Source organism: Pongo pygmaeus, chromosome 1 (genome assembly GCF_028885625.2).
Source record: "Pongo pygmaeus isolate AG05252 chromosome 1, NHGRI_mPonPyg2-v2.0_pri, whole genome shotgun sequence".
NCBI classification, from domain to species: Eukaryota; Metazoa; Chordata; class Mammalia; order Primates; family Hominidae; genus Pongo; species Pongo pygmaeus.
The window spans coordinates 188161602-188185571 of NC_072373.2; the positions used below are offsets into that span (position 1 = coordinate 188161602).

General features: G+C 36.8%; 1 protein-coding gene and 1 pseudogene across 5 annotated transcripts in view; both read right to left on the reverse strand.

Annotated features, from left to right (window-relative positions):
• Positions 1 to 23970, reverse strand: part of CCDC30 (coiled-coil domain containing 30) — a 190591-nt gene that overhangs the window by 166564 nt on the left and 57 nt on the right. For 2 of the 5 annotated variants that reach the window (XM_054492302.2, XM_054492297.2), the window contains exons 1-4: positions 16676 to 16775; positions 14415 to 14568; positions 6996 to 7067; positions 883 to 998 (exon numbers count right to left, since the gene is read on the reverse strand). In XM_054492302.2, the coding sequence (XP_054348277.1) occupies positions 883 to 998; positions 6996 to 7067; positions 14415 to 14568; positions 16676 to 16690 (357 nt within the window). In that variant the 5' untranslated portion in view covers positions 16691 to 16775. Of the gene's footprint in view, positions 1 to 882; positions 999 to 6995; positions 7068 to 14414; positions 14569 to 16675; positions 16782 to 23970 lie in introns of those variants that run through there. The other 3 variants (XM_054492307.2, XM_054492286.2, XM_054492312.2) reach the window with 2 other exon arrangements.
• Positions 4142 to 4908, reverse strand: LOC129038889 (small ribosomal subunit protein eS1-like; annotated as a pseudogene).

A 23970-nucleotide genomic window follows, 5' to 3' on the forward strand; every position in this document is an offset into this window, starting at 1 on the left:
TTGTACGGCTATACCACATTTTGCTTATCTGTTCCTCTATCAACGAGCATCTGAGCTGCTTCCAACTTTGGGCTATTGTGAATAATGCTACTATGAATATGGACGTACAAATCTATGTATGAGTCTCTGTTTTCAATTATCTGGGGCATATATCCAGAAGTGGAATTGTCAGACCACATGGTGATTCTATATTTAACTTTTAGAGTAACTGTTTTCCATGGTGGCTGCACTACTTTAGATTCTCACCAGCAATGCAAAAGGGTTCCAATTTTTCCACATCAACTTTATTATCCTCTGTTGTTTTGATAGTAGCCATCCTGATGAGTCTTTAGTCACTCTTGCAAAAAAATTTCTAAAGCACCTAGTATTATGCCAGGTATTTTCTTAGATATTAGATATATGATTATTTAATGAATATAAACTAAAATTGAAGAGATGTATTTAAAATTTGGAAGTACATATTTATAAAAATCAGTAAATTGCTAAGAAGAAATGGTTAAAAGTATAAACAGTTAAAGATTTAGTATTAATAATCTTAAACTTATCCAATATAATAGAGTAATATTTTCTACGTGGTGAACGTGTTAACTATAAACTATTATCTAATTCCTTATTTAAAAGATCCTAGATTTACATGATAGCAACAATGTTGCTGTTTAGCATAGGTAGTTAAAATGTATAAAATATAAGTACTGATAGAATGCATCTAGGTCAAAGCCTGGCATCCCCCTGAGATATTACAGCCACCAGTATTGGTCCCTGCTAAAGACCAACTTACATGTTGTATACCTGTGTTGCTTATGCTGTTGATTGTTATGGTATCAACACATTTGATTGTTATAGACACATTTAAATAAGTTCTAAGAAGTAAATTAAACTTACCATTTCACCAAGCACCTTTTTTTCTAAGTGAAGTGATCGAACCCTATTTCTTAAAGCCAGAATTTCCTCATCCAGTCTCTGATTATGTTCCTTTGCTTTCTGTAGGTCAGCTGCATCTAAAACAGAGAAGAACACAGTTTACTCAACTGGATCAAAGTTTTCGTTTCAGGGGCACTAACTCTAAAAATGAAAGAAGTGCTATTGCCTGCCCTTCTTGTCAGTCCTACCATGTCTCTGCATATGTGGCTGGCTCTCTGTGCAGGAGAGCCACTAGGCTCTCAAGTCTAGTCCTAGAATATTCTACCAACTCAAAGAAATAACAGAGAAAGTTTTATATTACTCACACAAGACCAATGAATTGGACTTTTTGAGTGTAGGGTTTGCAGCAATAGAGGTTCTTCTAGGACCTAGAATTTTAAAACAATTTAGCCTAGCCTACCTTTTAAAAGTTAAATGACCAAAAAAATGGTCTTCCTACATGCCTTTCAGTCCTGTCTCTTTTACATACCTCCTAGTCCATTAGTTTATATATCCGTTCTTAGAACAATTCCATGCTGTAGCTTTATTGTAAGTCTTGAAATTGTAAAGTGTTAACACCTCAAATTTTATTGATCACAAACGGAACACAGGCTTTTTGTTAATCAAACTACATAGTTTTGTTCAAAGTGAATATTTTTATCCCACCTTCACCTAGTACCGTGTCCCAAAATAATATTTTTAACACATAGTAAATATTTTCAGACATTTATATATATATTTATAGTAATATACAAACAGACAAAGTTGTGTTAAAAATATTTAACAGCTGGTTAAGCATGTACCCTCATCTATAAGAATGTAGCTCTGAAGTAGAGTGCTAGAGAACATTTTGCTGTGCTAAATATTATCTCTTTAGTGGCTGGGAAGACATGGGGCTGGAAGGAGCTAAGACAATTAGGGCAGGTAGAAATGCTTGGAAGACTCAGGACAACAGCTACTTACAACTCAACACAGAATTATTCCAGTATCTTCACAACATTACTGCCATACTAGTATATACCAGCTCACAGAGGTCCTGTGGGTACACACACACACACACATACACACACACACACACACTCCACAAATAAAAAACCCAAATGACATTACACCACACATCTTACTCTACAACTTGCCTTATTCACTTGATAATATATCACAGAAATCTATTCATGTCAGTGCACACTTGGCTCCATGTCATCTTTAATAGCTGCAAAGTATGCCTCGTATAGTCACTTATTTAACAATCTATTGTTGGTAAGCATACTGCATTTAATTTTACTATCCAACAAGTTATTTCTTACTCTCTGTACTTCTTTGTTAACTGGCCACTTAAAAAGGTGGGAAGTATTCTCTTCTTCAATTTTCTGGAAGAAATTATATAAATTTAGTATTATTTATTCCTTAAATAATTCCTCTTATTAGAATGCACTAATGAAGCCATCTGAGCCTGGAGTTTTCCTCATGGGAAGATTTTTATTTTTATTTATTTATTTTGTTTTATTTTTTATTTGAGTCAGAATCTTGCTCTGTTGCCCAGGCTTGAATGCAGTGGTGCAATCTCACTGCAGCCTCTGCCTCCTGGGTTCAAGTGATTCTTCTGCCTCAGCCTCCCGAGTAGCTGGGACTACAGGCATAGGCCACCACACCTGGATAATTTTTTTTTTTTTTGTATTTTTAGTAGAGACGGGGTTTCACCATGCTCGCCAGGCTGGTCTTGAACTCTTGACCTCAAGTGATTCACCTCCACCTCGGCCTCCCAAAGTGTTGGGATTATAGGCATGAGCCACCACGTCCGGCCCATGGGAAGGTTTTTAACTAAAAGTTCTACCTCTTTACATAGATTTAGAGCTATTTCTTCTTAGCTGAGGTTTGATAGTTTGTATCTCTTAAGGAATGTGTCCACGTCATCCAGGTCATCAATTTACTGGCATAAAGTTATTCATAATATTCCCATATTATCTTTTTATTCTGTAGAATTATTCTGTTATTTTTTATATTGGTAATTTGTGACTTCTCTCTTTTTTCATGACCAATCTAGCTAAAAGTTTATCAATGTTGTTCTTTCTGAAGAAGCAGCTCTTGGTTCCACTGATTTACTCTATTGTGGTTCTGTTTTTAGTTTTGTTGATTTTTTTTTCTTTTTTGAGATGGAGTCTCGATCTGTGGCCAGGCTGGAGTGCAGTGGCATGATCTTGGGTCACTGCAGCCTCTGCCTCTCAGGTTCAAGCGATTCTACTGCCTCAGCCTCCCGAGTTAGCTGGGATTACAGGTATGTGCCACCATGCCCAGCTAATTTTTGTATGTTTAGTAGAGACGGGGTTTCACCATGTTGGCCAGGATGGTCTTGATCTCTTGACCTCGTGATCCACCTGCTTCAGCCTCCCAAAGTGCTGGGATTACAGGTGTGAGCCACTGTGCTCAGCCACTTTTGTTGATTTTAACTCTTATTTTAATATCTCCTTCCTTCTGCATGCCTTGGATTTAATTTTCTCTTCTTATTCTGTTCTTATTCTTCTTATTCTTATTATATTTAATTATATTCTTATTGTTCTTATTCTGCTCACCTTATTCTGGGTTTCTGAGGTATAGACTTAGATTATTTTAAATCTTTTCTTGATTTCTAGTATAAGCATTAAATACTATAAAATTCCCTCTAAGTACTGATTTAGCTATGTCACAGAAATGATGATACTGTTGCATTTTCATTTTCTTAAATTCAAAATATTTTCTAATATCTCTCTTAATTTTTTTCTCTGAAGGCATGGTCTTTTTATAAATATCTTTTTAGGCCGGGTGCAGTGGCTCACGCCTGTAATCCTAGCACTTTGGGAGGCTGAAGCAGGTGGATCACAAGGTCAGGAGTTCAAGACCAGCCTGGCCAACATGGTGAAACCCTGTCTCTACTAAAAATACAAAAATTAGCTGGGCATGGTGGCAGTTTCCTGTAATCCCAGCTACTCAGGAGGCTGAGGCAGAGATGCTTGAACTTAGGAGGTAGAGGTTGCAGTGAGCTGAGATCATGCCATTACACTCCAGCCTGGGCGACAATGTGAGAATCTGTCAAAAAAAAAAAAAAAATCTTTTTAATTTCCAAATATTTCCAACTAATCTACTTCTGTTACCAATTTTTAGTTTAATTCCATTATGATCAGAGAAAATAATTTGTATGATTTCATTTTTTTCATAGAGATTTGCTTTATGGCCCAGGATGGCCTCTCTTTTCTTTTAATTTTGAACTTTAAATAGATTCTTGGACCAGTGCTTCATACCCATCAGCTAATTCGACTTTAGCACCTGTCTCATCCCCAGTGGCTTTTCCAGAACAATTACCTTCATGAATTTTCCCAAATCAAACTTGGGCATCTTCAGCATTTTTACTTTTCTAACAAAGACATCATGGAGAAGATAAATAGATAGGCAAAGCTTTTCTCTTTTCCAATGTTGTCTGGAATCAATTTATTGACCACTTCTTTCAAGTCATTTGTACCTTTCAGGTCATAATTTCCATCATTTTCTTCTGGATTTCGCAGACCTGTTGGTGCTGAGCATAAGAAGCCTTCTGTATCAGATTGTTGTGATTTTTAGTAAAATCAACAGAGTAGATGAAACAAATAACCATCAGTAGTCTTGACATCAGCGTGAGGTTCAATCATGGTCTGCCATTTTTTGACCATGGAACACATTTTGTCAGGGGTAAATCCATGCCCTGGAAGTTAGTCAGTTTTTGTCCTGAACATCTTCAGCAATCAGCTTGAATTTTCTAAATGCAACTTCATCATTCTGCAGATCAGCAAGACTCACTTCAAACACACGACCCTTGAGGCTATCAGATGCAATTTTGGTTCCTTGAGTCCTGGTGACTAGTGTCTCTCCAGTATTTCTTATATTGAACACAGCAAGTGCTTTTACATCACACCAATCTTTCTTAGAAAATGGATCAACCACTTTATTTTTGGCTCCCTTTTTGCTACTTTTCATAAGGTGCTTGTTCTTGCCAACAGCCATGGTGCTGCTCACAGAGCCAAAAGGCTACATGAGATGTTTTGATACAGGCATGCAATGCGTAATAATCATGTCATGGAAAATAGGTTATCCATCTCCTCAAGTATTTATCCTTTGTGTTACAAACAATCCAATTATACTCTTTAAGTTATTTTAAAAGGTACAATTAAATTATTATTGACTATAGTCACCCTGTTGTGCTATCAAATACTAGGTCTTATTCTTTCTTTTTTTTTTTTTAACCCATTAACCATTCCCCACCTCCCGCTGAAACTGCCCCTCTACTCTCCTTCCCATCCTCTGGTAACAATCTTTCTGCTCTCTATGTCCATGAGTTCAACCATTTTGATTTTTAGATTCCACAAATAAGTGAGAACATGCAATGTTTGTCTTTCTATGCCTGGCTTATTTCTGTTAGCAAAATGACCTCTAGTTCCACCAGGATGGTTCCTCTTGGTGAATGTTTCATGGGTATATGAAAAGAATGTGTATTCTGGTAAAATTTTCTATAAATATCAATTAGGTCATGTTGACTGCTAGTATTTTTAGGACTTTTATATCCTTACTGATTTTTTTGTTTACTTGTTCTATTAATTACTAAGAAAGCAGTGTTCATTTTATAATTGCATTCATACATTTTTAAAAGGAGGGTATGCGTAGTTTTAGAATTGAAAAATTGGTAAACGTATTTAAAAATTGTTTAGCTGTTACCATTAAAATAGTCAAATTTCATTATATTATTGATAACTGGTAGCATTTTTATATAGGCAAGCTAGGGTCAGATTAATTCACCACTGATTCAAGCCTACTGGCTTCCCAGTTAACAAATATGTATAAAGTATTGTTAAATGCATTATAAAGTATATTGGTGTCAGTGGTCCCAATAAAATATGCATGATTTGTGTTGATCACAGGTTTGGGAGTCAGACATATAAAGATTCAAATACCAGCTCTGATACTTAATGTAGCTACTGGATAACTCTCTTACCTGCCATGACTCAGTTTGCTTATCTAAGAAATGGGGATACTACTACTCACTACTTGGAACTGCTATGAGGATTAGATGAGATATGCGTGTTCAGGGTGGTATGGCCATAGATAGTTGTGAGGATTAGATGAGATATGCGTGTTCAGGGTGGTATGGCCATAGACTGTTGTGAGGATTAGATGAGATACGCGTGTTCGGGGCGGTATGGCCATAGACTGTTGTGAGGATTAGATGAGATATGCGTGTTCAGGGTGGTATGGCCATAGACTGTTGTGAGGATTAGATGAGATATGCGTGTTCAGGGCGGTATGGCCATAGACTGTTGTGAGGATTAGATGAGATATGCGTGTTCGGGGTGGTATGGCCATAGACTGTTGTGAGGATTAGATGAGATATGCGTGTTTGGGGTGGTATGGCCATAGACTGTTGTGAGGATTAGATGAGATATGCGTGTTCGGGGTGGTATGGCCATAGACTGTTGTGAGGATTAGATGAGATATGCGTGTTCAGGGCGGTATAGCCATAGACTGTTGTGAGGATTAGATGAGATATGCGTATTCAGGGTGGTATGGCCATAGACAGTTGTGAGGATTAGATGAGATATGCGTGTTCAGGGTGGTATGGCCATAGACTGTTGTGAGGATTAGATGAGGTATGCGTGTTCAGGGCGGTATGGCCATAGACTGTTGTGAGGATTAGAGATAGCGCATGTGAAGTGCCTGGCAGAGTACCTGTCACTTAGTGAGCAATAAATGGTAGTAGTAGTGGTAGTAGTAGCAGTAATAATAATAGGAGTAGCAACAGCAATAATAGTAGTAGTACTTATTATTTTAATTCCTAAATATTATTATTTTAAAGCATATTACTAATATATATTATATTATTTCTTAATATATTACTATTAAATAATAATTTTTAAAAAAATTTATTCTTTTGAGATGGGGTCTTGCATTATCACCCAGGCTGGAGTGCAGTGGCACAGACATGGCTCACTGCAACCTCCAGCTCCTGGGCCCAAGCCTCCCAAGTCTTTGGGACGCAGGCATGTACCACCGTTCTTGGCTACTAAATAATAATTATCATATCTTCTAGAATGACTTACCATTTTCTTTCAGCTTTACCAAATTTTCCTTCAATTTGTCAATTTCTAGTTGAGACTTCTTAAGTGCAGAATCTAAAAAAATAAAATATTTGTATAAGGAGCAAATGATTAGTATAATAATCAAATTTCAAATGACTCTCTCTCTCTGGAACACTTTCTTTCACCTGGCTACTGTCCTAGGAGTTTCTGCTTAAATGTCAGCTCCTCAGGGAATTTTCCCAGACTTCTCTCTTTGAGTTCCTACCGCACCCTATATTTAGCCCTATCCCTGATTATCTGATCTTGTAATTGTCTTTCCCTAATAGTTTCCTCCACCAGATTTCATGATGAAGAGGAATTTAAACCACTGTAAACAATAGGAAAAGCTGAAAGTTTTTAGGTATGGTACTACCAGTTTAGTAAAAAGAAATTACACCCAGAAATAAGTAAAAATAATTCCTGCAATCAATCATATTTAGAATTTTGCCAATAGCTGCTAGAAATATCAAAATAACAAAACTCCAGGAAATAGCTTTTGGTACTATGCAAGAACTGTATAAGGATGGCACAGTGATATTTAGGAAGACATGACGCATTGGAGTCTATTGGATTTGGGCTCTCTACTTCAGGTTTTATCCCTTTGTCTCCTATGGTCTCCTCATCACCAGCAATATTGCTCGTGGATCTCCTATATTATCAGAATGAAGAATCTCCCAGAAGTAAGAGACTAACTTGAATTTTATAACAGGTCACTTCTAACCACAGAGTGAGTACATCAGCACAATTGTGAAGGTTTTATTATTACATCTGTTAACACTCAGTTCTTTAGAGTAAATCCCAGGATAACCTACCAGATTCACCTAAAACTGCATTCCTAACTATAGCAATACTATTACTACTACTGTTACCATAGCAGCAACTAACAGTGCCAGATATATGTATCATCATAACAAATCTGCAAAGTAGATATTCATGTTTCCATTTTATAGATAAGATAAACAAGACTCAGAAAAGTTAAGCAACTTGGTCAACATTACACAACTAGTAAACGGTATGGCTGGGATGTGAACCTAGGTCTGTTTACACTGAGCCAAAGATGTAAAAATAGCTTCTGTTTTACTAAAAGAACGGTTTTCCAAATGTATTCCTCTATGGAAGAAGGAGAGAAAGTAAAGTGAGGGCAGGTGGAAAGGATATTCTGGAAAGAGGGAATAAGACGAGTAGTATAGGAGGTAGGACAGAACAAAGGAGATGACATAGGAGGGAACACTGAGTAGTTCTGGAACTACATATAGTCTAATACTGCCTGGTCTGTAGTGCAGAGAATTAGGACAGTGTGGGATATGACCTGGATACATAGGCAGAGGCCAAACCAGAAAGACCTTATTTGCCACATAAGAGAGCTCAGAATTTATTATGTGAACCAGGGGCTTCCAAACTGTATTCTATGAACCTCAAAGTTCTGAAGAGTTACTTCAGGTGTTCTGAAAACATTTGACTTAATTGCCATTTGAAAAAAATTAACTATTTTTAGAATAGCACACATAGTGAAATATATTGCTCCAAATTTAGATAATATCAGACTACCAAATTTATTAACTTGCATGGTCAGGTTAGTTTCTGCCATGTTTGTGAAGATACTTGAAAACTATAGCTTTCTGGGGTTGGGCACAGTGGCTCACACCTATACAACACTTGGGAGGCTGAGGCATGAGGATTGCTTGAGGCCAGGAGTTTGAGATCAGCCTGGGCAAGTAAAACCCCCTTCTCTACAAAAGATTTAAAAATTAGCCAGCTGTGGCACTACACACCTGTAGTCCTAGCTACTCATGAGACTGAGGCAGGAGGGTCACTTGAACCCAGGAACTCAGTGAGTGAGTGATGATCGTGACACTGTACTCCAATCTGGGCAACAGAGTGAAACCCTGTCTCTAAATAAAGAAAGAAAAAAAAGAAAATTGTAGCTTTCCAACAGTCCTCCTAAACCAGTAATATTTCTAAAACTGTATTGGTTGTAACTTTTCTTGAGATCTCTCTACCAGATTAACAGTTTTACTTTCTTAGTCTATTTCTAAGTCTCTTTCTAAGTCTGGTTAGCATCGATTTAAAAAACAACTTTTTTACTTACGGAAAATTTCAAATATATACAAAAGTAGCTAGGGCAGAGTTATGGTAATACCTACATCCATCACCCAGCTTTTAACAATTACCAACTCACGGTCAATCTTGTTTCACTTATACCCTTACATATTATATTAATTTTCTAATGTTGTATAACAAATTACCACAAACTTAGTGGCTTACAACAGCATCCATCTACTGGTTCACAGTTCTCTAGGTCAGGAGTCCGGGCACAGTGTGCCTGGGTTCTGTGATCAAAGTCTTACAAGGGTGAAATCAGGGTGTTGGCCAGGCTGTGTTTCTCTCTGAAGGCTCTGCAGAAGAATCCATTTCCAATCTGATTCAGCTTGTTAGCTGAAATCAGTCCTTGAGGGTGTAAGACTGAGGTCCCCATCTCCTCACTGACTGTCAGTTAGAGGTCTCTCTTGGCTCTTGGAGGCTGCCCACATTCTTTGTTACGTGGTCTCTTCCATCTTCAAAGTCATTATTTATTTGTTTTTCAAAGTCATTAATGAAGAATCTCCCTCATGTTAAATCCCTCTTGCACTTCAAATCTCTTTTGACAGGAAATGCCTTGACTCTTTTAAGAGCTCACCTGATTAGATCAGGCTCATGTAAAATAATCTCCCTTCTTTAAAGTCAGTTGGTTTGGGACTGTAACTACACTTACAAAATCTCTTCACAGCAGCATCTAGATTGTATTTGGTTGAATAACTGGGAAAAGATGTGTGTATACCAGGGGGTGGGGCTCTTGGAGGCCACCTTAGATTTTCACCTAATACACTTATTTCACCCAGTTCTTATATTTTTAACAGCTTTGAGGTACAGTTTACATACCTTCAAAATTACGTATTTCAAATGGACAATTCAATGGTTTTTAGTATATCTACAGGTATGCAACCATCACAATCTAATTTTAGAACATTTCCATCACCCTATTAAGAAAATCATATGCACTTAGTCAATCCCAATTTTCATACCTAGTCCTAGACAACTACTAATCTACTTTCCTTTTTTTTTTTTTTTTGAGACAGGGCATCACTATGTTGCTCAGGTTGGACTCAAACTCATAGGCTAGGTGATTCTTCTGCCTCAGCCTTCCAAGTGGCAAGTAGTTGGGACATAGGCATGTGCTACTGTGCCCAGCTATGCCAATCTACTTCCTATCTCTATAAGATTGCCTTTCATGTACATTTCATCTAAATGGAATCACACAATATATGATCTTTTGCATCTGACTTCTTTTACTTAGCTTGTTTTTGAGATTCATCCATGTAGCAGGTATAAGTACTTCCTTCCTTTTTACTGGCAGATAGTATTCTATCATATGAGTGTCAGGAGTTCCCAAGATCACCCCCCAGGTTTGGTGATGTGCTAAGAGGACTCACAAGACTCAACATATGTTCATATTCAAAGCTAAGATTTCCTACAGCAAAAGGATAAAGCAAAATCAGCAAAGGGAAAGGATACATAGGGCAAAGGCCAGAAGAAACCAGGAACAAGCTTCCAAGAGTCCGCTCCCAGTAGAGTCACACAGGATATGTCCCAGCAGTGAACCTTGACAATACATGTAAAATGTTTACCTGGGAAGTTCATGAAAGACTCAGAACCTAAGGTTTTGTTGAGGGCTGGTCACACACACACTTTCTGCCTAGCATATACCAAGACTCTTAAAGGAAAGCAGGTGTTCTGCATGGACCACATTGTATAAACAGCTTAGGCACAGTGAGCCAGTATTGGTTAAGGAATGGTGGAAACCCTCCCAAAATCCAAGTTCCCAGATGTCAGCCAGATGCTTGTGACTGTTATAAGCAGTCCTTTCTTAAGAATAGCAGTGTTGGGTGTGCTGTTAGCTACTTTCTGCACAGTATAGATATACTGCATTTTGTTTATCTGTTCACCAATTGACAGACAGTTGGGTTGTTTCTAACTCTTGGCTACTGTAACTAATATTGTTATGAACATTTACATACAAGTCTGTGTTGATACATGTTTTCATTTCTCCTGGGTAGATAGCTAGGAGTAGAATTTCTGGGTCGCCTTTAATATTTTGAGAAACTGTTAAATGTCTTCCAAAGTATCTTCACTATTTTACCTTCTTACTAGCAATGTATAAGGGTTTCAATGTTTCCACATCCTTACCAACACTTGTCACTGTCTGTCTTTTTTAGCATAGCCATTCTAGTGGGTATGAAGTAGACTCTCATTGTGGTTTTGCTTTGCACTTCCCTAATAACTAATGGTATCGAACATCATTTTCTTAATCGACAAATAATAATTGTATATGTTTATGGGGTACAATGTAATGTTTTGATATATATTTATATTGTGGGGTGATTAAATCAAGTTAATTAACACATCTATCACCTCACATACTTATCAATTTTTGTGATGGGAGGTGCTGAGCATCTTTTCATGTGCTTGTTGGTCATTCACATATCTTCTTCCTGGAAATGTCTTTTCAAATCCTTTGCCCATTTTTTTTCTTTGAGACAGGGTCTTGCTCTGTCACCCAGGCTGGAACAATCATCGCCTACTGCAGCCTCAAACTTCTGAGCTCAAGCTATCCTTCCACCTCAGCCTTCCAAGTAGCTAGGACTACAGGCGCATGTCACCACGCCCAGCCCTTTTGCCCATTTTTAAATTGGGCTTTTAATTATTAAATTGTAAGAATTTGTTACATATTCTGGATGTAAGATCCATATCAAACACATGATTTTCAAATATTTTCTTCTAGTCTATGAGTTGTCTTTTCACTTTCTGATGGTATGTTTTGAACTGCAAAGGTTTTAAATTTTGATTTAGTCCAATGTATTAGTTTTTCTCATCATTTTTGCTTTTGGCATCATATATAATGTATCACTGCTTAACCCAAGATCATGAAGATGTTTTCCTTGTTTTCTTCTAACAGTTTTACAGTTTTAACTTACATTTAGCTCTGTGATCCATTTTGAATTAATTTTTGTGTAGGTGTAAGGTAGAGACCTGTAATATTTTGAAGCAAATCCTAGACATCATTTCATTCACTTATGAATATTTCACTATATATCTCTAAAAAATAAGAACTCTTTTTAAACAAAAAATTAATTTAACAAAAATTTAACAATAATTCTTTAACTCATATGTCTAGCAAGTGTTCAAATTTCAAATTGTTTTATAAATGTTAAAAATTTGAATCAGGATTCAATAAAGGCCACACATCATAATTGGTTAATAAGTCTCTTAAATCTTTAAAAATTCATCTTTTTTCTTGATATTCATTTGTTGAGGAATAAATATTTTATATAAATTCTTTTTTATTCTTGAAAAAATTATCATTGAAAAAATTTTTCATTTTCATCCAAATTTTATGATGTGACAGAGAGCTAAAGAATAAACTAAAGAGAGCTAAAGGGATTTATTTTAAAAAGAGTTTGTTGAAAGAAACAAGCTAATACTTGGGAAACACTGTCATATAACACATGCCTAGCTACAAATTCTGCTATAAGTGGATGACTCAGGAAGTTACAGATGGCGCACACACTGATACTGCATACAACATTCCAAAAGGACTTGCTAATTCAGCTTCCCAACAGTCCTAATAGACTCACTGTGGAGATGGCTTTCAGTTGATACATTTGGGATTTACTCTACAGAGCAACTGCTGATAGAACAGGTTGCTTTGTGATTGTGTTCTGTTGTGTCCAAATGTAACTACTAAGGGTACTGAATATCAAGCTTTTCCTTTTTCTTCTTGTATGGCAAGCAGCAAATATTGCTTCTTATCATGCTCATGTGACCAAATTTATTTTCTTTTTAGATAGTGTTTACTGAGGAATAAATTGCATACAGTAAAATTCACCCTTTTAAGTGTATAGTTTGAAGAATTCTGACAAATATATACAACCGTATACCCACCAACTCAAAAGGGATATGGAACATTTCCATCATTCTGAAAAGTTATTTGTGTCCACTGTTTAAAATGTATTTATAAAAAATTTACATCCTGATATTCTTTGTTTTTTTATTATTTGTTTTTAATCACACAGTTTGGCATAATCATTATTGTTTTATGCATTTAACATTTTTAATGTTTATGATTCTAAAGTAACCTATATACTGCATTTGTAAAAGAATCAGTCACGGATTAAAAATATAGAAAGGAGACAATTATAATTTAAAATTTTTATACTAAATTCTAGATAAAGCAAAGATGTAAATATAAACAATAAAAGTACCCCCCCAAAACCAGGGGTAAATATTTTCAATAATCTTGTAGTGAAGAAAAGGCTTTAAACATGAAAACTCAGAAAGCATAAAGAATAATTCACTTAAACCCAACTTGATGAATATTAGCAATTATGGTAAAAAAAATAACAACAACATAACATTTATAACCAACAAAAGGCTCATATCCACAATATATAAAGAACTCCCACAAATAAATAAAATAGGAAAATATACAACAGACTCAAGTAGGAACTTCACAAAGTTGTATATCCAAACAAGTAACAACAACAACAAACATATGAAAAGATTTTCAACTTAATTAGCAGTCACGGAATACCAATTAAAGCCACACTTAAATACCATGATACACTCAACATAAAAGGTGAAGTTAATAAGACTGATAGTACCAAGTATTGAAAACCAAGGTGGAGGAACTAAAATCTCACATACAACTGAGGAAAGTTTAAATTAGTATAATTACCTTGGAAGACCAAAGTAGAACCTGCCCTTTGATTCAGTAATTCTGCTCTTACCACAATCAGAAATGTGTAATAAGCACACTGAGACATATATCAAAATGTTTATAGCAGCAATATTCATAATAGACAAAAACTGACAACACAATCGTCCATCAGTAGAATGGATATATTGCAGTATGTTTATTAATGAAATACTATAAACAGCAGAGTGAACAAAAAACTGCTACATGTAACAAAATGAATGAATCTTATAGGACTGAGCAGGAGAAGCAAACCATAGAAGGCATACTGCATATAGTCAAACGCAGAAACTGCATTCAGTCAGGACAGTAGTTACTCTGAAGGAGGAGAAAGGATGTAGAGATAGAAAGAAGGAACACAGGGGGCTTCTGAGAGGCTGGGAATTTCTTGTGGTGAGTGGTATACACTTATGAGTTGTGCACTTTTGGTAGATATGTTTGGGCTTTGACAAAAATTCCTAGCATGGTAGAAAATGAGGCTGTTCATCACTTTTATGTGTTTATCTTAAAGACTTTTTTTCTCAGTGTTTTTTTTTCTCATGTTGCACCCTGAGATGAGATCAGTACAGTTAAAGCATGATCGGAAATGGTCATCTGAAACCACAGCTTACCTAATTTACACTGTTCTTTCTCCTTCACTTGGAGTTCATCAGTGAGCCTTTGAATCTCTTCATGAGCCACCCCTAACTTCTTTGCTACTTGTTCCATTCCTCTTCCTAGGCAGTTTTGTGATGTTTTGTCTTTTTCCAGGTCTTCATTATGATACTGAAATAAAACTGCTATTAGTAATAAAACAAAGAGCAAATGTACTCTCATGACATTTTGCTATTTTCTATTAATGTTTAAAAGCCAATAAAGAAAATTAGCAAACAATATCTATGTGTATTTCTTTCTGTGTGTGAGTGTGTATGTATGTGTGTGTGTCTGTGTATTTCCTTTCTTAGGTTGAACCAAATAAAACTGGTGATATTTGATTGCTTTTACTTATAAATATTTGGTTTCATGTGGTTCAACCTAACATCCAAGAGATATGAACGTATTGTTATATTTCTTTGCAGTATTTTTTATTCATATACATTTTTACATAGTCATAATACTAACACATGTACAAGTTTTGTCTGGCTTTTTAAATTTAACATTATACAGGAACACTTCTCTTTAAATTGCTGTACAGATTTTGTAATGTAATGATAATTTTTTTTTTTTTTTTTTGAGATGGAGCCTCACCTGTTCCCCCAGGCTAGAGTGCAATGGCGCAATCTCAGCTTACTGTAACCTCCGCCTCCCAGGTTCAAGTGATTTTCCTGCCTCAGACTCCCAAGTAGCTGGGATTATAGGCACACACCACCACGACTGGCTCATTTTTTGTATCTTTAGTAGAGACGGGATGTCACCATGTTGGCCAAGCTGGTCTCGATCTCCTGACCTCGTGATCCACCCACCTTGGCCTTCCAAAGTGCTGGAATTACAGGCATAAGCCACCGTGCCCAGCTTGTAATGATAATTTTTAAAGGCTGTACTGTGTTCTAGCATGGCTATAACATTATTTCTGTACTCACTTAAAAATTTGGATAGCTTCTGATTTTTGCTATTGAAAATAATACTGTGATGTACAGTTTAATCTTGGGTTACCTCCCATACTTAAATTCACAGTGTACACTTTATTCACCAGACTTACCTTTTAATAACATTTCCCTAGATCAAAAACATTAAATTCCATGAACAGAATTGAATATACTTAAAATAATGTGCTATATATTCTAAAGAACTCCTTAAAAGGGGAACTACAAACATATTTGTAAATAAAAAATATGTATAGTCCCAAGGTGATTTTTTTTTTTTTTTGAGACAGGGTTTTGCTCTGTCGCCCAGGCTGGAGTGCAGTGACATAATCTCGGCTCACTGCAACCTACGCCTCCCAGATTCAAGTGATTCTCCGGCCTCAGTCTCCCTAGTAGCTGGGATTACAGCTGTGTACCACGATGTCTGGCTAATTTTTGTATTTTTTAGTAGAGACGGGGTTTCACCATGTTGGCCAGGCAGGTCTTGAACTCCTGACCTCAGGCGATCTGTCTGCCTTGGCCTCCCAAAGTGCTGGGATTACAGGTATGAGCCACTGCACCTGGCCTAGTCCCATGGTGATTTTTAAAAGGACATAACATACATTGATTGTTTAAATTTTGATACATTCAATAAAAAATCAGCTATCATGTCAAATGAGTGATTTTTTCCTCCTCAAATTTTTGTGATGTGTTCAAAATACTTTTATGCATAATTTGATAATTTTTACAGCATGACTCTTTTTTTTTTTTTAAAGAGATGAGGTCATGCTCTGTCACCCAGGCTAGAGTGCAGTGGCGCAACCACAGCTCACTGCAGCCTCCAACTCCTGGGCTCAAGCAATCCTCCCACCTCAGCCTCCCATGTAACTGGGACTATAGGCATGTGCCATTACACCCAGCTAATTTTTTTTTTTTTTTTCATAGAAACTGAGTCTTACTATGTTACCCAGGCTCGTCTTGAACTCCTGGCCTCAGGTCATCCTCCAGTTTTGGTCTCCCAAAGTGCTGGGATTATAGGCATGAGCCACCACATCTGGCCATGAATCTATACATTATCATATATTCAAACAAAATACTTCTAAGGTAAAAGCTGATTTGTAATTAGCCACAATTATTAAGTAAAGGATTATAATTTCTTTTTTACCTCACTCAGTTTTTTTAGACTGTTACACAGGTTCTTGATGTTCTCTTTGTAGAGACTGGTAGATTTGTTCCAATTTCTTCTTAACAAAATTCAACATATAAATGCAACATACATAAATCAGTCTTCATGAACAAAAATGTCATTTTGCCTGGGTGTGGTGGCTCACCTGTAATTCCAGCATTTTGGGAGGACAAGACAGGAGGATTACTTGAGCCCAGGAGGTTGAGGCTGCAGTGAATGGAGATCGTGCTACTGCACTCTGGCACTCCAACCTGGACAAGAAAAAGAGAGAGAAAATGTTTAAATCTTCAACTAAAGTATAAAAATGAATGATAAATTTTAGCAAGATTGCTAGATATAAGGTCAATGTATAAAAATAATTATAATTTAAAATACCAGTAACAAATAAGTAGAAAATTAATTTTTTTAAAAAGATAGCATTTATTATTAATAGCATCTAAAAATATGAAGCACCTAGGAATAAATCTAACAAAAATGTGCAAGATCTTTGTGGGGAAAATTATAAAAATTTACCTATATACATTAGAAAATGAATAGATATTTCATAATCACAGATCATATCTATCAAACAATTTGAGTTAACTTTTATATATGGTGTGAGATAAATTTATTGCAAGGTCTAAAATTTCATGTATTGCCTTGACATCTTTCAGCCTCACAGAAGCCCCAAAAAAGCCTAGCCATCAGTTACTCGGCTTGCACCTGAGATGTCCCCCATCCAGAGAGAAAGAGTCCCCATCTGGCCAGTTCCTCTATCAGCCGGAGCAGCTGTACTCCACCCAGTCCTCAAACTAATGAGTTTCACTTCCCTGCCAGCCCACGGAATTTTTCAGACAAGCCAATCACATCTTCCCATGGGAACCAGGAGGCACCTCATCTTCTTGTTACTACAAAGCCTGCCTCCCATACCCCCTATGAGATCATTCTATTCCTGAGAGTAACCCCTTGTGGCCCTGCATAGCATAGCATATCTATCCTCTTCCCTGGGCTGTGAGTATATGTTACTAATAAACTGTTATCAATCTCATCTCTCTCCAGTGTCAGGTGTCATGTATTTGGCCATCTTGTGGTATTTAGAGCAGACATTCCTCACCAATGGGGAACAGAACTTTGATCAGGATTTTGGGGCCTTTTTTTTTTTTTTTTTAGCATATGTCTATATCTAACTGTTCCAGCATCATTTGTTGAAAAGGTTATCCTTTTCTCATTGAATTACTTTGTCACCTTTGTTGAAAATCTGTTGATGGTGTATTTGTGGGCTTATTTCTGGACTCTCTATTGAGAGTTCCATTGATCTATAGATCTATCTGAATGCCAAGAATGCATTTTCTTTTTTTGAGACGGAGTCTCACTCTTTCGCCAAGGCTGGAATGCAATGGTGCAATCTTGGCTCACTGCAACCTCCACCTCCCATGTTCAAGCGATTCTCCTGCCTCAGCCTCCTGAATAGCTAGGATTACAGGCACCCACAACCATGCCAGTTAATTTTTGTATTTTTAGTAGAGATGGGGTTTTACCATGTTGGCCAGGCTAGTCTTGAACTCCTGACCTCCGTTGATCCGCCCACCTCGGCCTCCCAAAGTGCTGAGATTACAGGTGTGAAACATCGCGTCCAGCCCAAGAGTATATTTTCTTGAATGCTACAGCTTTATGGTTAAGTCTTGAAATCAGGAAGTGTTAGTGCTCCAACTTTGTTCTTTTTCAGTTTTTTGACTAGTCTAGGACCTTGCATGTCCACATCAATTTTAGAATCAGTTTGTCAGTTTCTACAAATAAAAAAAGTGACTCTGCTGATTATTTTATGCTCAGGCTCTTTACAACATTAGCTAAAACAAAATATTAGCTTTAATCAAATTGGGAATGCAACACAAATATTACAGGCTATATTTTATCATAAAATGGGTATCTGGGGGTGGGCGGGGGTTGGTTTTTGTTTTGTTTTGTTCTGTTGTTTGAGATAGGGTCTCACTCCGTTCCCCATGCCGGAGTGCAGTGATGCAATCATGGCTCACCACAGCCTCGATCTCCCAGGCTCAGGTGATCCTCCCACCTCTGCCTCCCAAGTAACTGAGACTACAAGTGTGTGCCACCATGCCTGGCTAATTTTTGTATTTTTTGTAGAGATGGGGTTTCGCCACGTTGCCCTGGCTGGTCTCAAATTTCTAGCCTCAAGCAATCTACCTGCCTTGGCCTCACAAAGTGCTGGGATTACAGGCATGAGCCACCGTGCACGGCCAGAGAATCTGTGTTAATTCTTTCTGGTGATTATTGGAAAACTATGATCTAAAAATGATTGAGTAGATGGCATTAGAGTCATCCAAGATTTCACCCACCATTCTCAATTTGTTTTATAGATTCCTTTTCATTAATAACTGAGTTCATCTTCCCTTCACCATTTACACTATGAGCCTTGTTTTTGTTCTCATTTTTTGATTATTACTGCAAAACTACCCCTACGTTTCCCACTTCCAATCTGTTCCCTATGTAATCCATCCCTCTACTGTTGCTAGAGTAATTTTTCTAAAACATGAATCAGATCATGTTAACTGCCCTCTTAAAATATTTAGTGATTCTCCAGATATTTTATAACAAAGTCAATAATTTATATATTCAAAAATATTTGTATGCCTTTAGCATAGTCCAGGAACATCAAGCATAGTCCAGGTGTCAAATCCAAATGCCTTAGTTTAGCATATGGTTTCACCATGATGTGGTTCCTGAAAATATCTCCAGCCACATTTCTTCTTAGCATTCACTCACGTGAACCAGTATATATTATCGACTCTGCTCCCTTTGCCAGGAATGCTTTTCCCAGCTTCTTAATCTAGCTAGCACCTTTCAAAACACAACTCAATACAATCTCCTTTGGAAGCCTTTTCTGGTCACCCTATCCATCCTGTCTTTCTCATCACCTCCCCTGAATGTTCCTAGTGTTCTGTGCTTTCCCTTAGCATAGGACTATCCACACTGAACTACAACCACTGGCTTATCTCTTTCCTTCATAGTTTACAGATTTATTGCAAGTCCAGATCAAGTCTAATTTGAAGAATGGGGGATGAATAGGATTCATTTACAAATTGAGGCTTACTGGTAGTCCAAATCATTAACATGCTAGGGAAAACTGTATATGAACTTTTGCATTATAATGACATCATTCTCCTATTTATCAACCATCATGAGCTAATTTATATTGCAAAAACACATGGCCTGTAATCCCAGCACTTTGGGAGGCTGAGGTGAGCAGATCACGAGGTCAAGAGATCGAGATCATCCTGGCCAACATGGTGAAACCCTGTCTTTACTAAAAATACAAAAATTAGCCAGGCATGGTGGCATGCATCTGTAGTCCCAGCTACTAGGGAGGCTGAGGCAGGAGAATCCCTTGAAGCCAGGAGGTGGAGCTTGCAGTGAGCCGAGATCGCGCCACTGCACTCCAGCCTGGGCTACAGAGCAAGACTCCATCTCAAAAAAAAAAAAAAAAAAAAAGAGTGCAACTACGTCTCAAAAAAACAAAAAACAAAAACAAAACAAAGAAAAACACATGTTGGCAGTAGGACATACAGTATCTTCTGTTTCTTGCAGTGTGGCAGATTAGAGCCCTTGAACAACCTTCCTACTGAGAATTACCAGAAATGCCAGAAGAAATTTTCCAGAAGCTTTGTAGAGGAAAAAAAGCCGGAATTAAAGAAAACTCTTAAAATGCAACCATTATACAAACAAAAATAGAATATTAACTTTAAATCATCAGAAGAAAATTCAGTCTACCCAGTAGAAAGCAAGAAAGGAAAAAATGAGGGTACAGTACAGTAATATGTCCTATAATTAACTCAATTTTCTCTGCACCTGAGGCAAAAAAAAAGTCCATCAACAAACTCTTGTAAAATAAATTTCTAAAAGGAAAAAAGGAAAATGATCCCGAATGGAATATCTGAGATGCAAGGAAAAATGGTGAGCAAAGAAAATAATAAATGTGTGGTAAATATAATCACTGACCATATATAATAATAGGTATAATAACAGCACCTAATTTTTTTATCTTTTTTTTTTTTTTTGAGAAGGAGTTTCACTCCTTTTGCCCAGGCTGGAGTGCAATGGCACAATCTCTGCTCACCACAACCTCTGCCTCCCAGGTTCAAGCAATTCTCCTGCCTCAGCCTCCCAAGTAGCTGAGATTACAGGCATGCGCCACCACACCCGGTTAATTTTGTATTTTTAGTAGAGACAGGGTTTCTCCATGTTGGTCAAGCTGGTCTCGAACTCCCCACCTCAGGTGATCCACCCGCCTCGGCCTCCCAAAGTGCTGGCCTAATAGCACCTAAGTGTGTAGCTACACAAATATAGAATATTCTAAAGGGGTTCTATCTGTATTTTCCTTTGCAGCTTTGAAGTACTTAATATTTTCTAAGTCCTTAATATGCTAGTGAAGGAGTTAAAAATATACCACTCTGGTGTATTGACTATTTTGAGTTAAACACACTTGAAAAACAGCAGGTGCAAGATCATTCTGATCTTCCTTCTATGTCTTAAAAGCAGGAGATGAAATTCCCATGTTGAAAGATGCCCTCCCTTTGCTAGAAGGAAAGCAACACTCTTATGATTAAGGATGGGAAGTTGAGGCCAAGAGAATTCTGTACAGACCTTGTTAAAGTAACTCTTATCTTTTCAGCCTTTCCATATATTTAGTTGCTTTTTCACAACTTACTATTGTCTGTCCAACTGAACAGATGAGACATTGATTCTAAGTGCTTCTTTGGGTCTTCATCTCCATTTATTTCCAGTTTAAATAAATTTGTATGCTTTTCTCCTGTTAATCTGTCTTATATCAACGTAATTCTCAGGCTCAGCTGCGAAAAAAAAAAACCTAAAGAGGAAGAGGTAAAGTTTTGCCTCCCCTAAACTAGGTACTTTACAAGCCAGGTACTGTGAGAGACACAAATCACTAAAACTAGGACATGATCTCTACTCCAGAGGAGCTGACACAGATTATAATATAGTGTGGTAAGTGCTGTAATAGACACTGAAAGAAAATACCCTGCACTCTCATACACATTTCAGACTATTTCAGAATACATACTTTTTAAAAGACAGGCAGAAAATACACCTAAAACATTAGAAGTATACTTTTCTTGGGGTAGAAGATATAATTTTTCCCTTCTTTATACTTGTATACATTTCTCAAATTTTCTATAATGTCATATGTTAATTTCTAGAATTAGGGAAGAAGTTTTAAAATGACATGCCCACAAAAGGAAAAACAACTCTGTTTGAGTTGGAGCTCTTTAAACTCATGTCTAAGCTGTTCATTTTCCTTTTCATCATAACCATGAAAAAATGCTTCTCTTCCCTCTGTTAGGTTACAAATATAGTTTGCATAATTTTCCACCTTAAAAAAAACACATTTTCTTACTTTTAGTCCATGGCTCATATTTTAATCCATATTAAAGGTCCAGGAAGTGAAACAGCAATTAAGAGATCACCATTCTAATATGACTATAATCTGAGAAATCAACAGAAAACTCAGCTTTCCTCAAGTGTTAGCATCTGGCTCTAAACTTCCTTCCAGCTGTCTTACATTATCATACACTGTTTCTCATAGGTATGATGATACGTAACCACAAATTTCTGGGACAGTCCCAATCTCTAATATTTTTTTCTATCAACATACCAGGTTTCAAATCAAGTCTCCCTATCTGTGGTTTAGGAAATATGGTCATGATATCCATGAACAGAGAAAAATCTACATAATAATTAGGTTTATATTGCTATACTGAAACTGATGGCTAAGATGATTAAATGTTAACAGGAGATTACATTAAAACAAATTGTTGGGTATTCTTTGAAAACTTTCCAGTTAATATAACAGCTTCACAAAAAGCTACTTTTATGTGCATAATAACAGGTAGAAAGCTAATATGCTCCAGGCACTATATTAAGTACATCAAATATTTAATTGTCACCACAACCACATGGAACTATTATTTTCCCACTTTGGAGGTGAAGAAGCAGGCTTAGAGAGGCTAAGAGACTTGCCTTGTCACATAGGGAATAAGGGGAGGAGCTAGAATTCATACTCTCATGGGTAGAAACCAGAGACTGAGCTCTTACTATGCCAAAGTGCTTGGAAGTAGACTACCAAAATAACTGAATTGCATTTTGGTGGATTCTTTGGAAGCCTATAGGAAAACTCCTCAAAATATGTACAAAAAGATGAATAGTATAGAAGGAATAGGAATCACAGTCCAACTTTATCACTTCCTGGCAAGCTTCAGTTTCCTCTTTAAAATGGCAGGAACAATATCCATTTCTAATGATAATAGCTATCATTTATTGAACACTTGCTAGGTGCCAAGTACATGGGTAATTTATACACACTAACCTGTATAAATCTCACAAATCCCTTTGAAGGTGCATTAACATCTCCATCTTACAGACAGAAATTTCAAGCTCAAAGCAGTTGGAGTAACTTGCCCAGGATTAAACAGAAAGATAATGCTAAAGGCAACTTTTCACCCCCATGTGCCTAATGTTAAAGTTCACACTCTATGATGCTATACTGCTTGTCACTCTAAAGGAGCTGCATTCTTCTTTAGAATTTGGAGATTGGATTGTCCTTTAAGAACTAAATTTAAAAATGTTACCTGTGTGAGCTGAGACATGAAAACATAGCAGAGTGATTCCCAGGCAACCTGAGATAATTCATTAGTTCATTTAAAGAAAGTATGTTGATCAGTATTGGAAACATCCAGAAGAGTAACAATAGGGTCAAAAAAATAGCTTTATCTACTCCTCTAAGCAGTAGGTGCCTGGTCCTAGGATATGAGGTCCAGAAATGAGGGTAGATATAGATAGCCCTATTGTGGAAACCTGGCTATCTCAGCCAATGCTATAAAAATTTAGAACCATTTGTTCACCAAGTAAACATCTAATTAAAAGTTGGCTTCCCACATAATGTGCCTGTAAGAGAATACATCAGCCACCAAAAATACACGTTTAGTTCCTCTGGCAATTATATTTCTTATTGTCAATTAAAAAGGAGGTGTCTCATCTCTATGACTTTGGTTAATACAAGTCCACCTTTGAGAAGCAGATCCACTGATACTATGCTGACATTCGTTTCTAAGCCTTCAAAGAAAAGAATCACCTAAAAGGTCAGCTCCTGAGAGAAGGATGACTTTACCAAGATAATAAAAGCTACCTGGAGCAGTCCTGTTTAGATGTTCAACCAGTCATCACTGGGCAACATCCTATACATGTAGTCTTAATGGAAACCAACACAGACTGTTGCCATGTTTCATTTAAAAAAAAAAAAAAGAGTCTACACATGGGTGCTTTTCAAACTATACAGTGATAGCCAAACATTAGTTTTTAATATGTCAATTTAATGAAGGGCAATGAACAAAATCACAGGTGTCTTTAAAATTCTATGCTATTAGTTCTTAC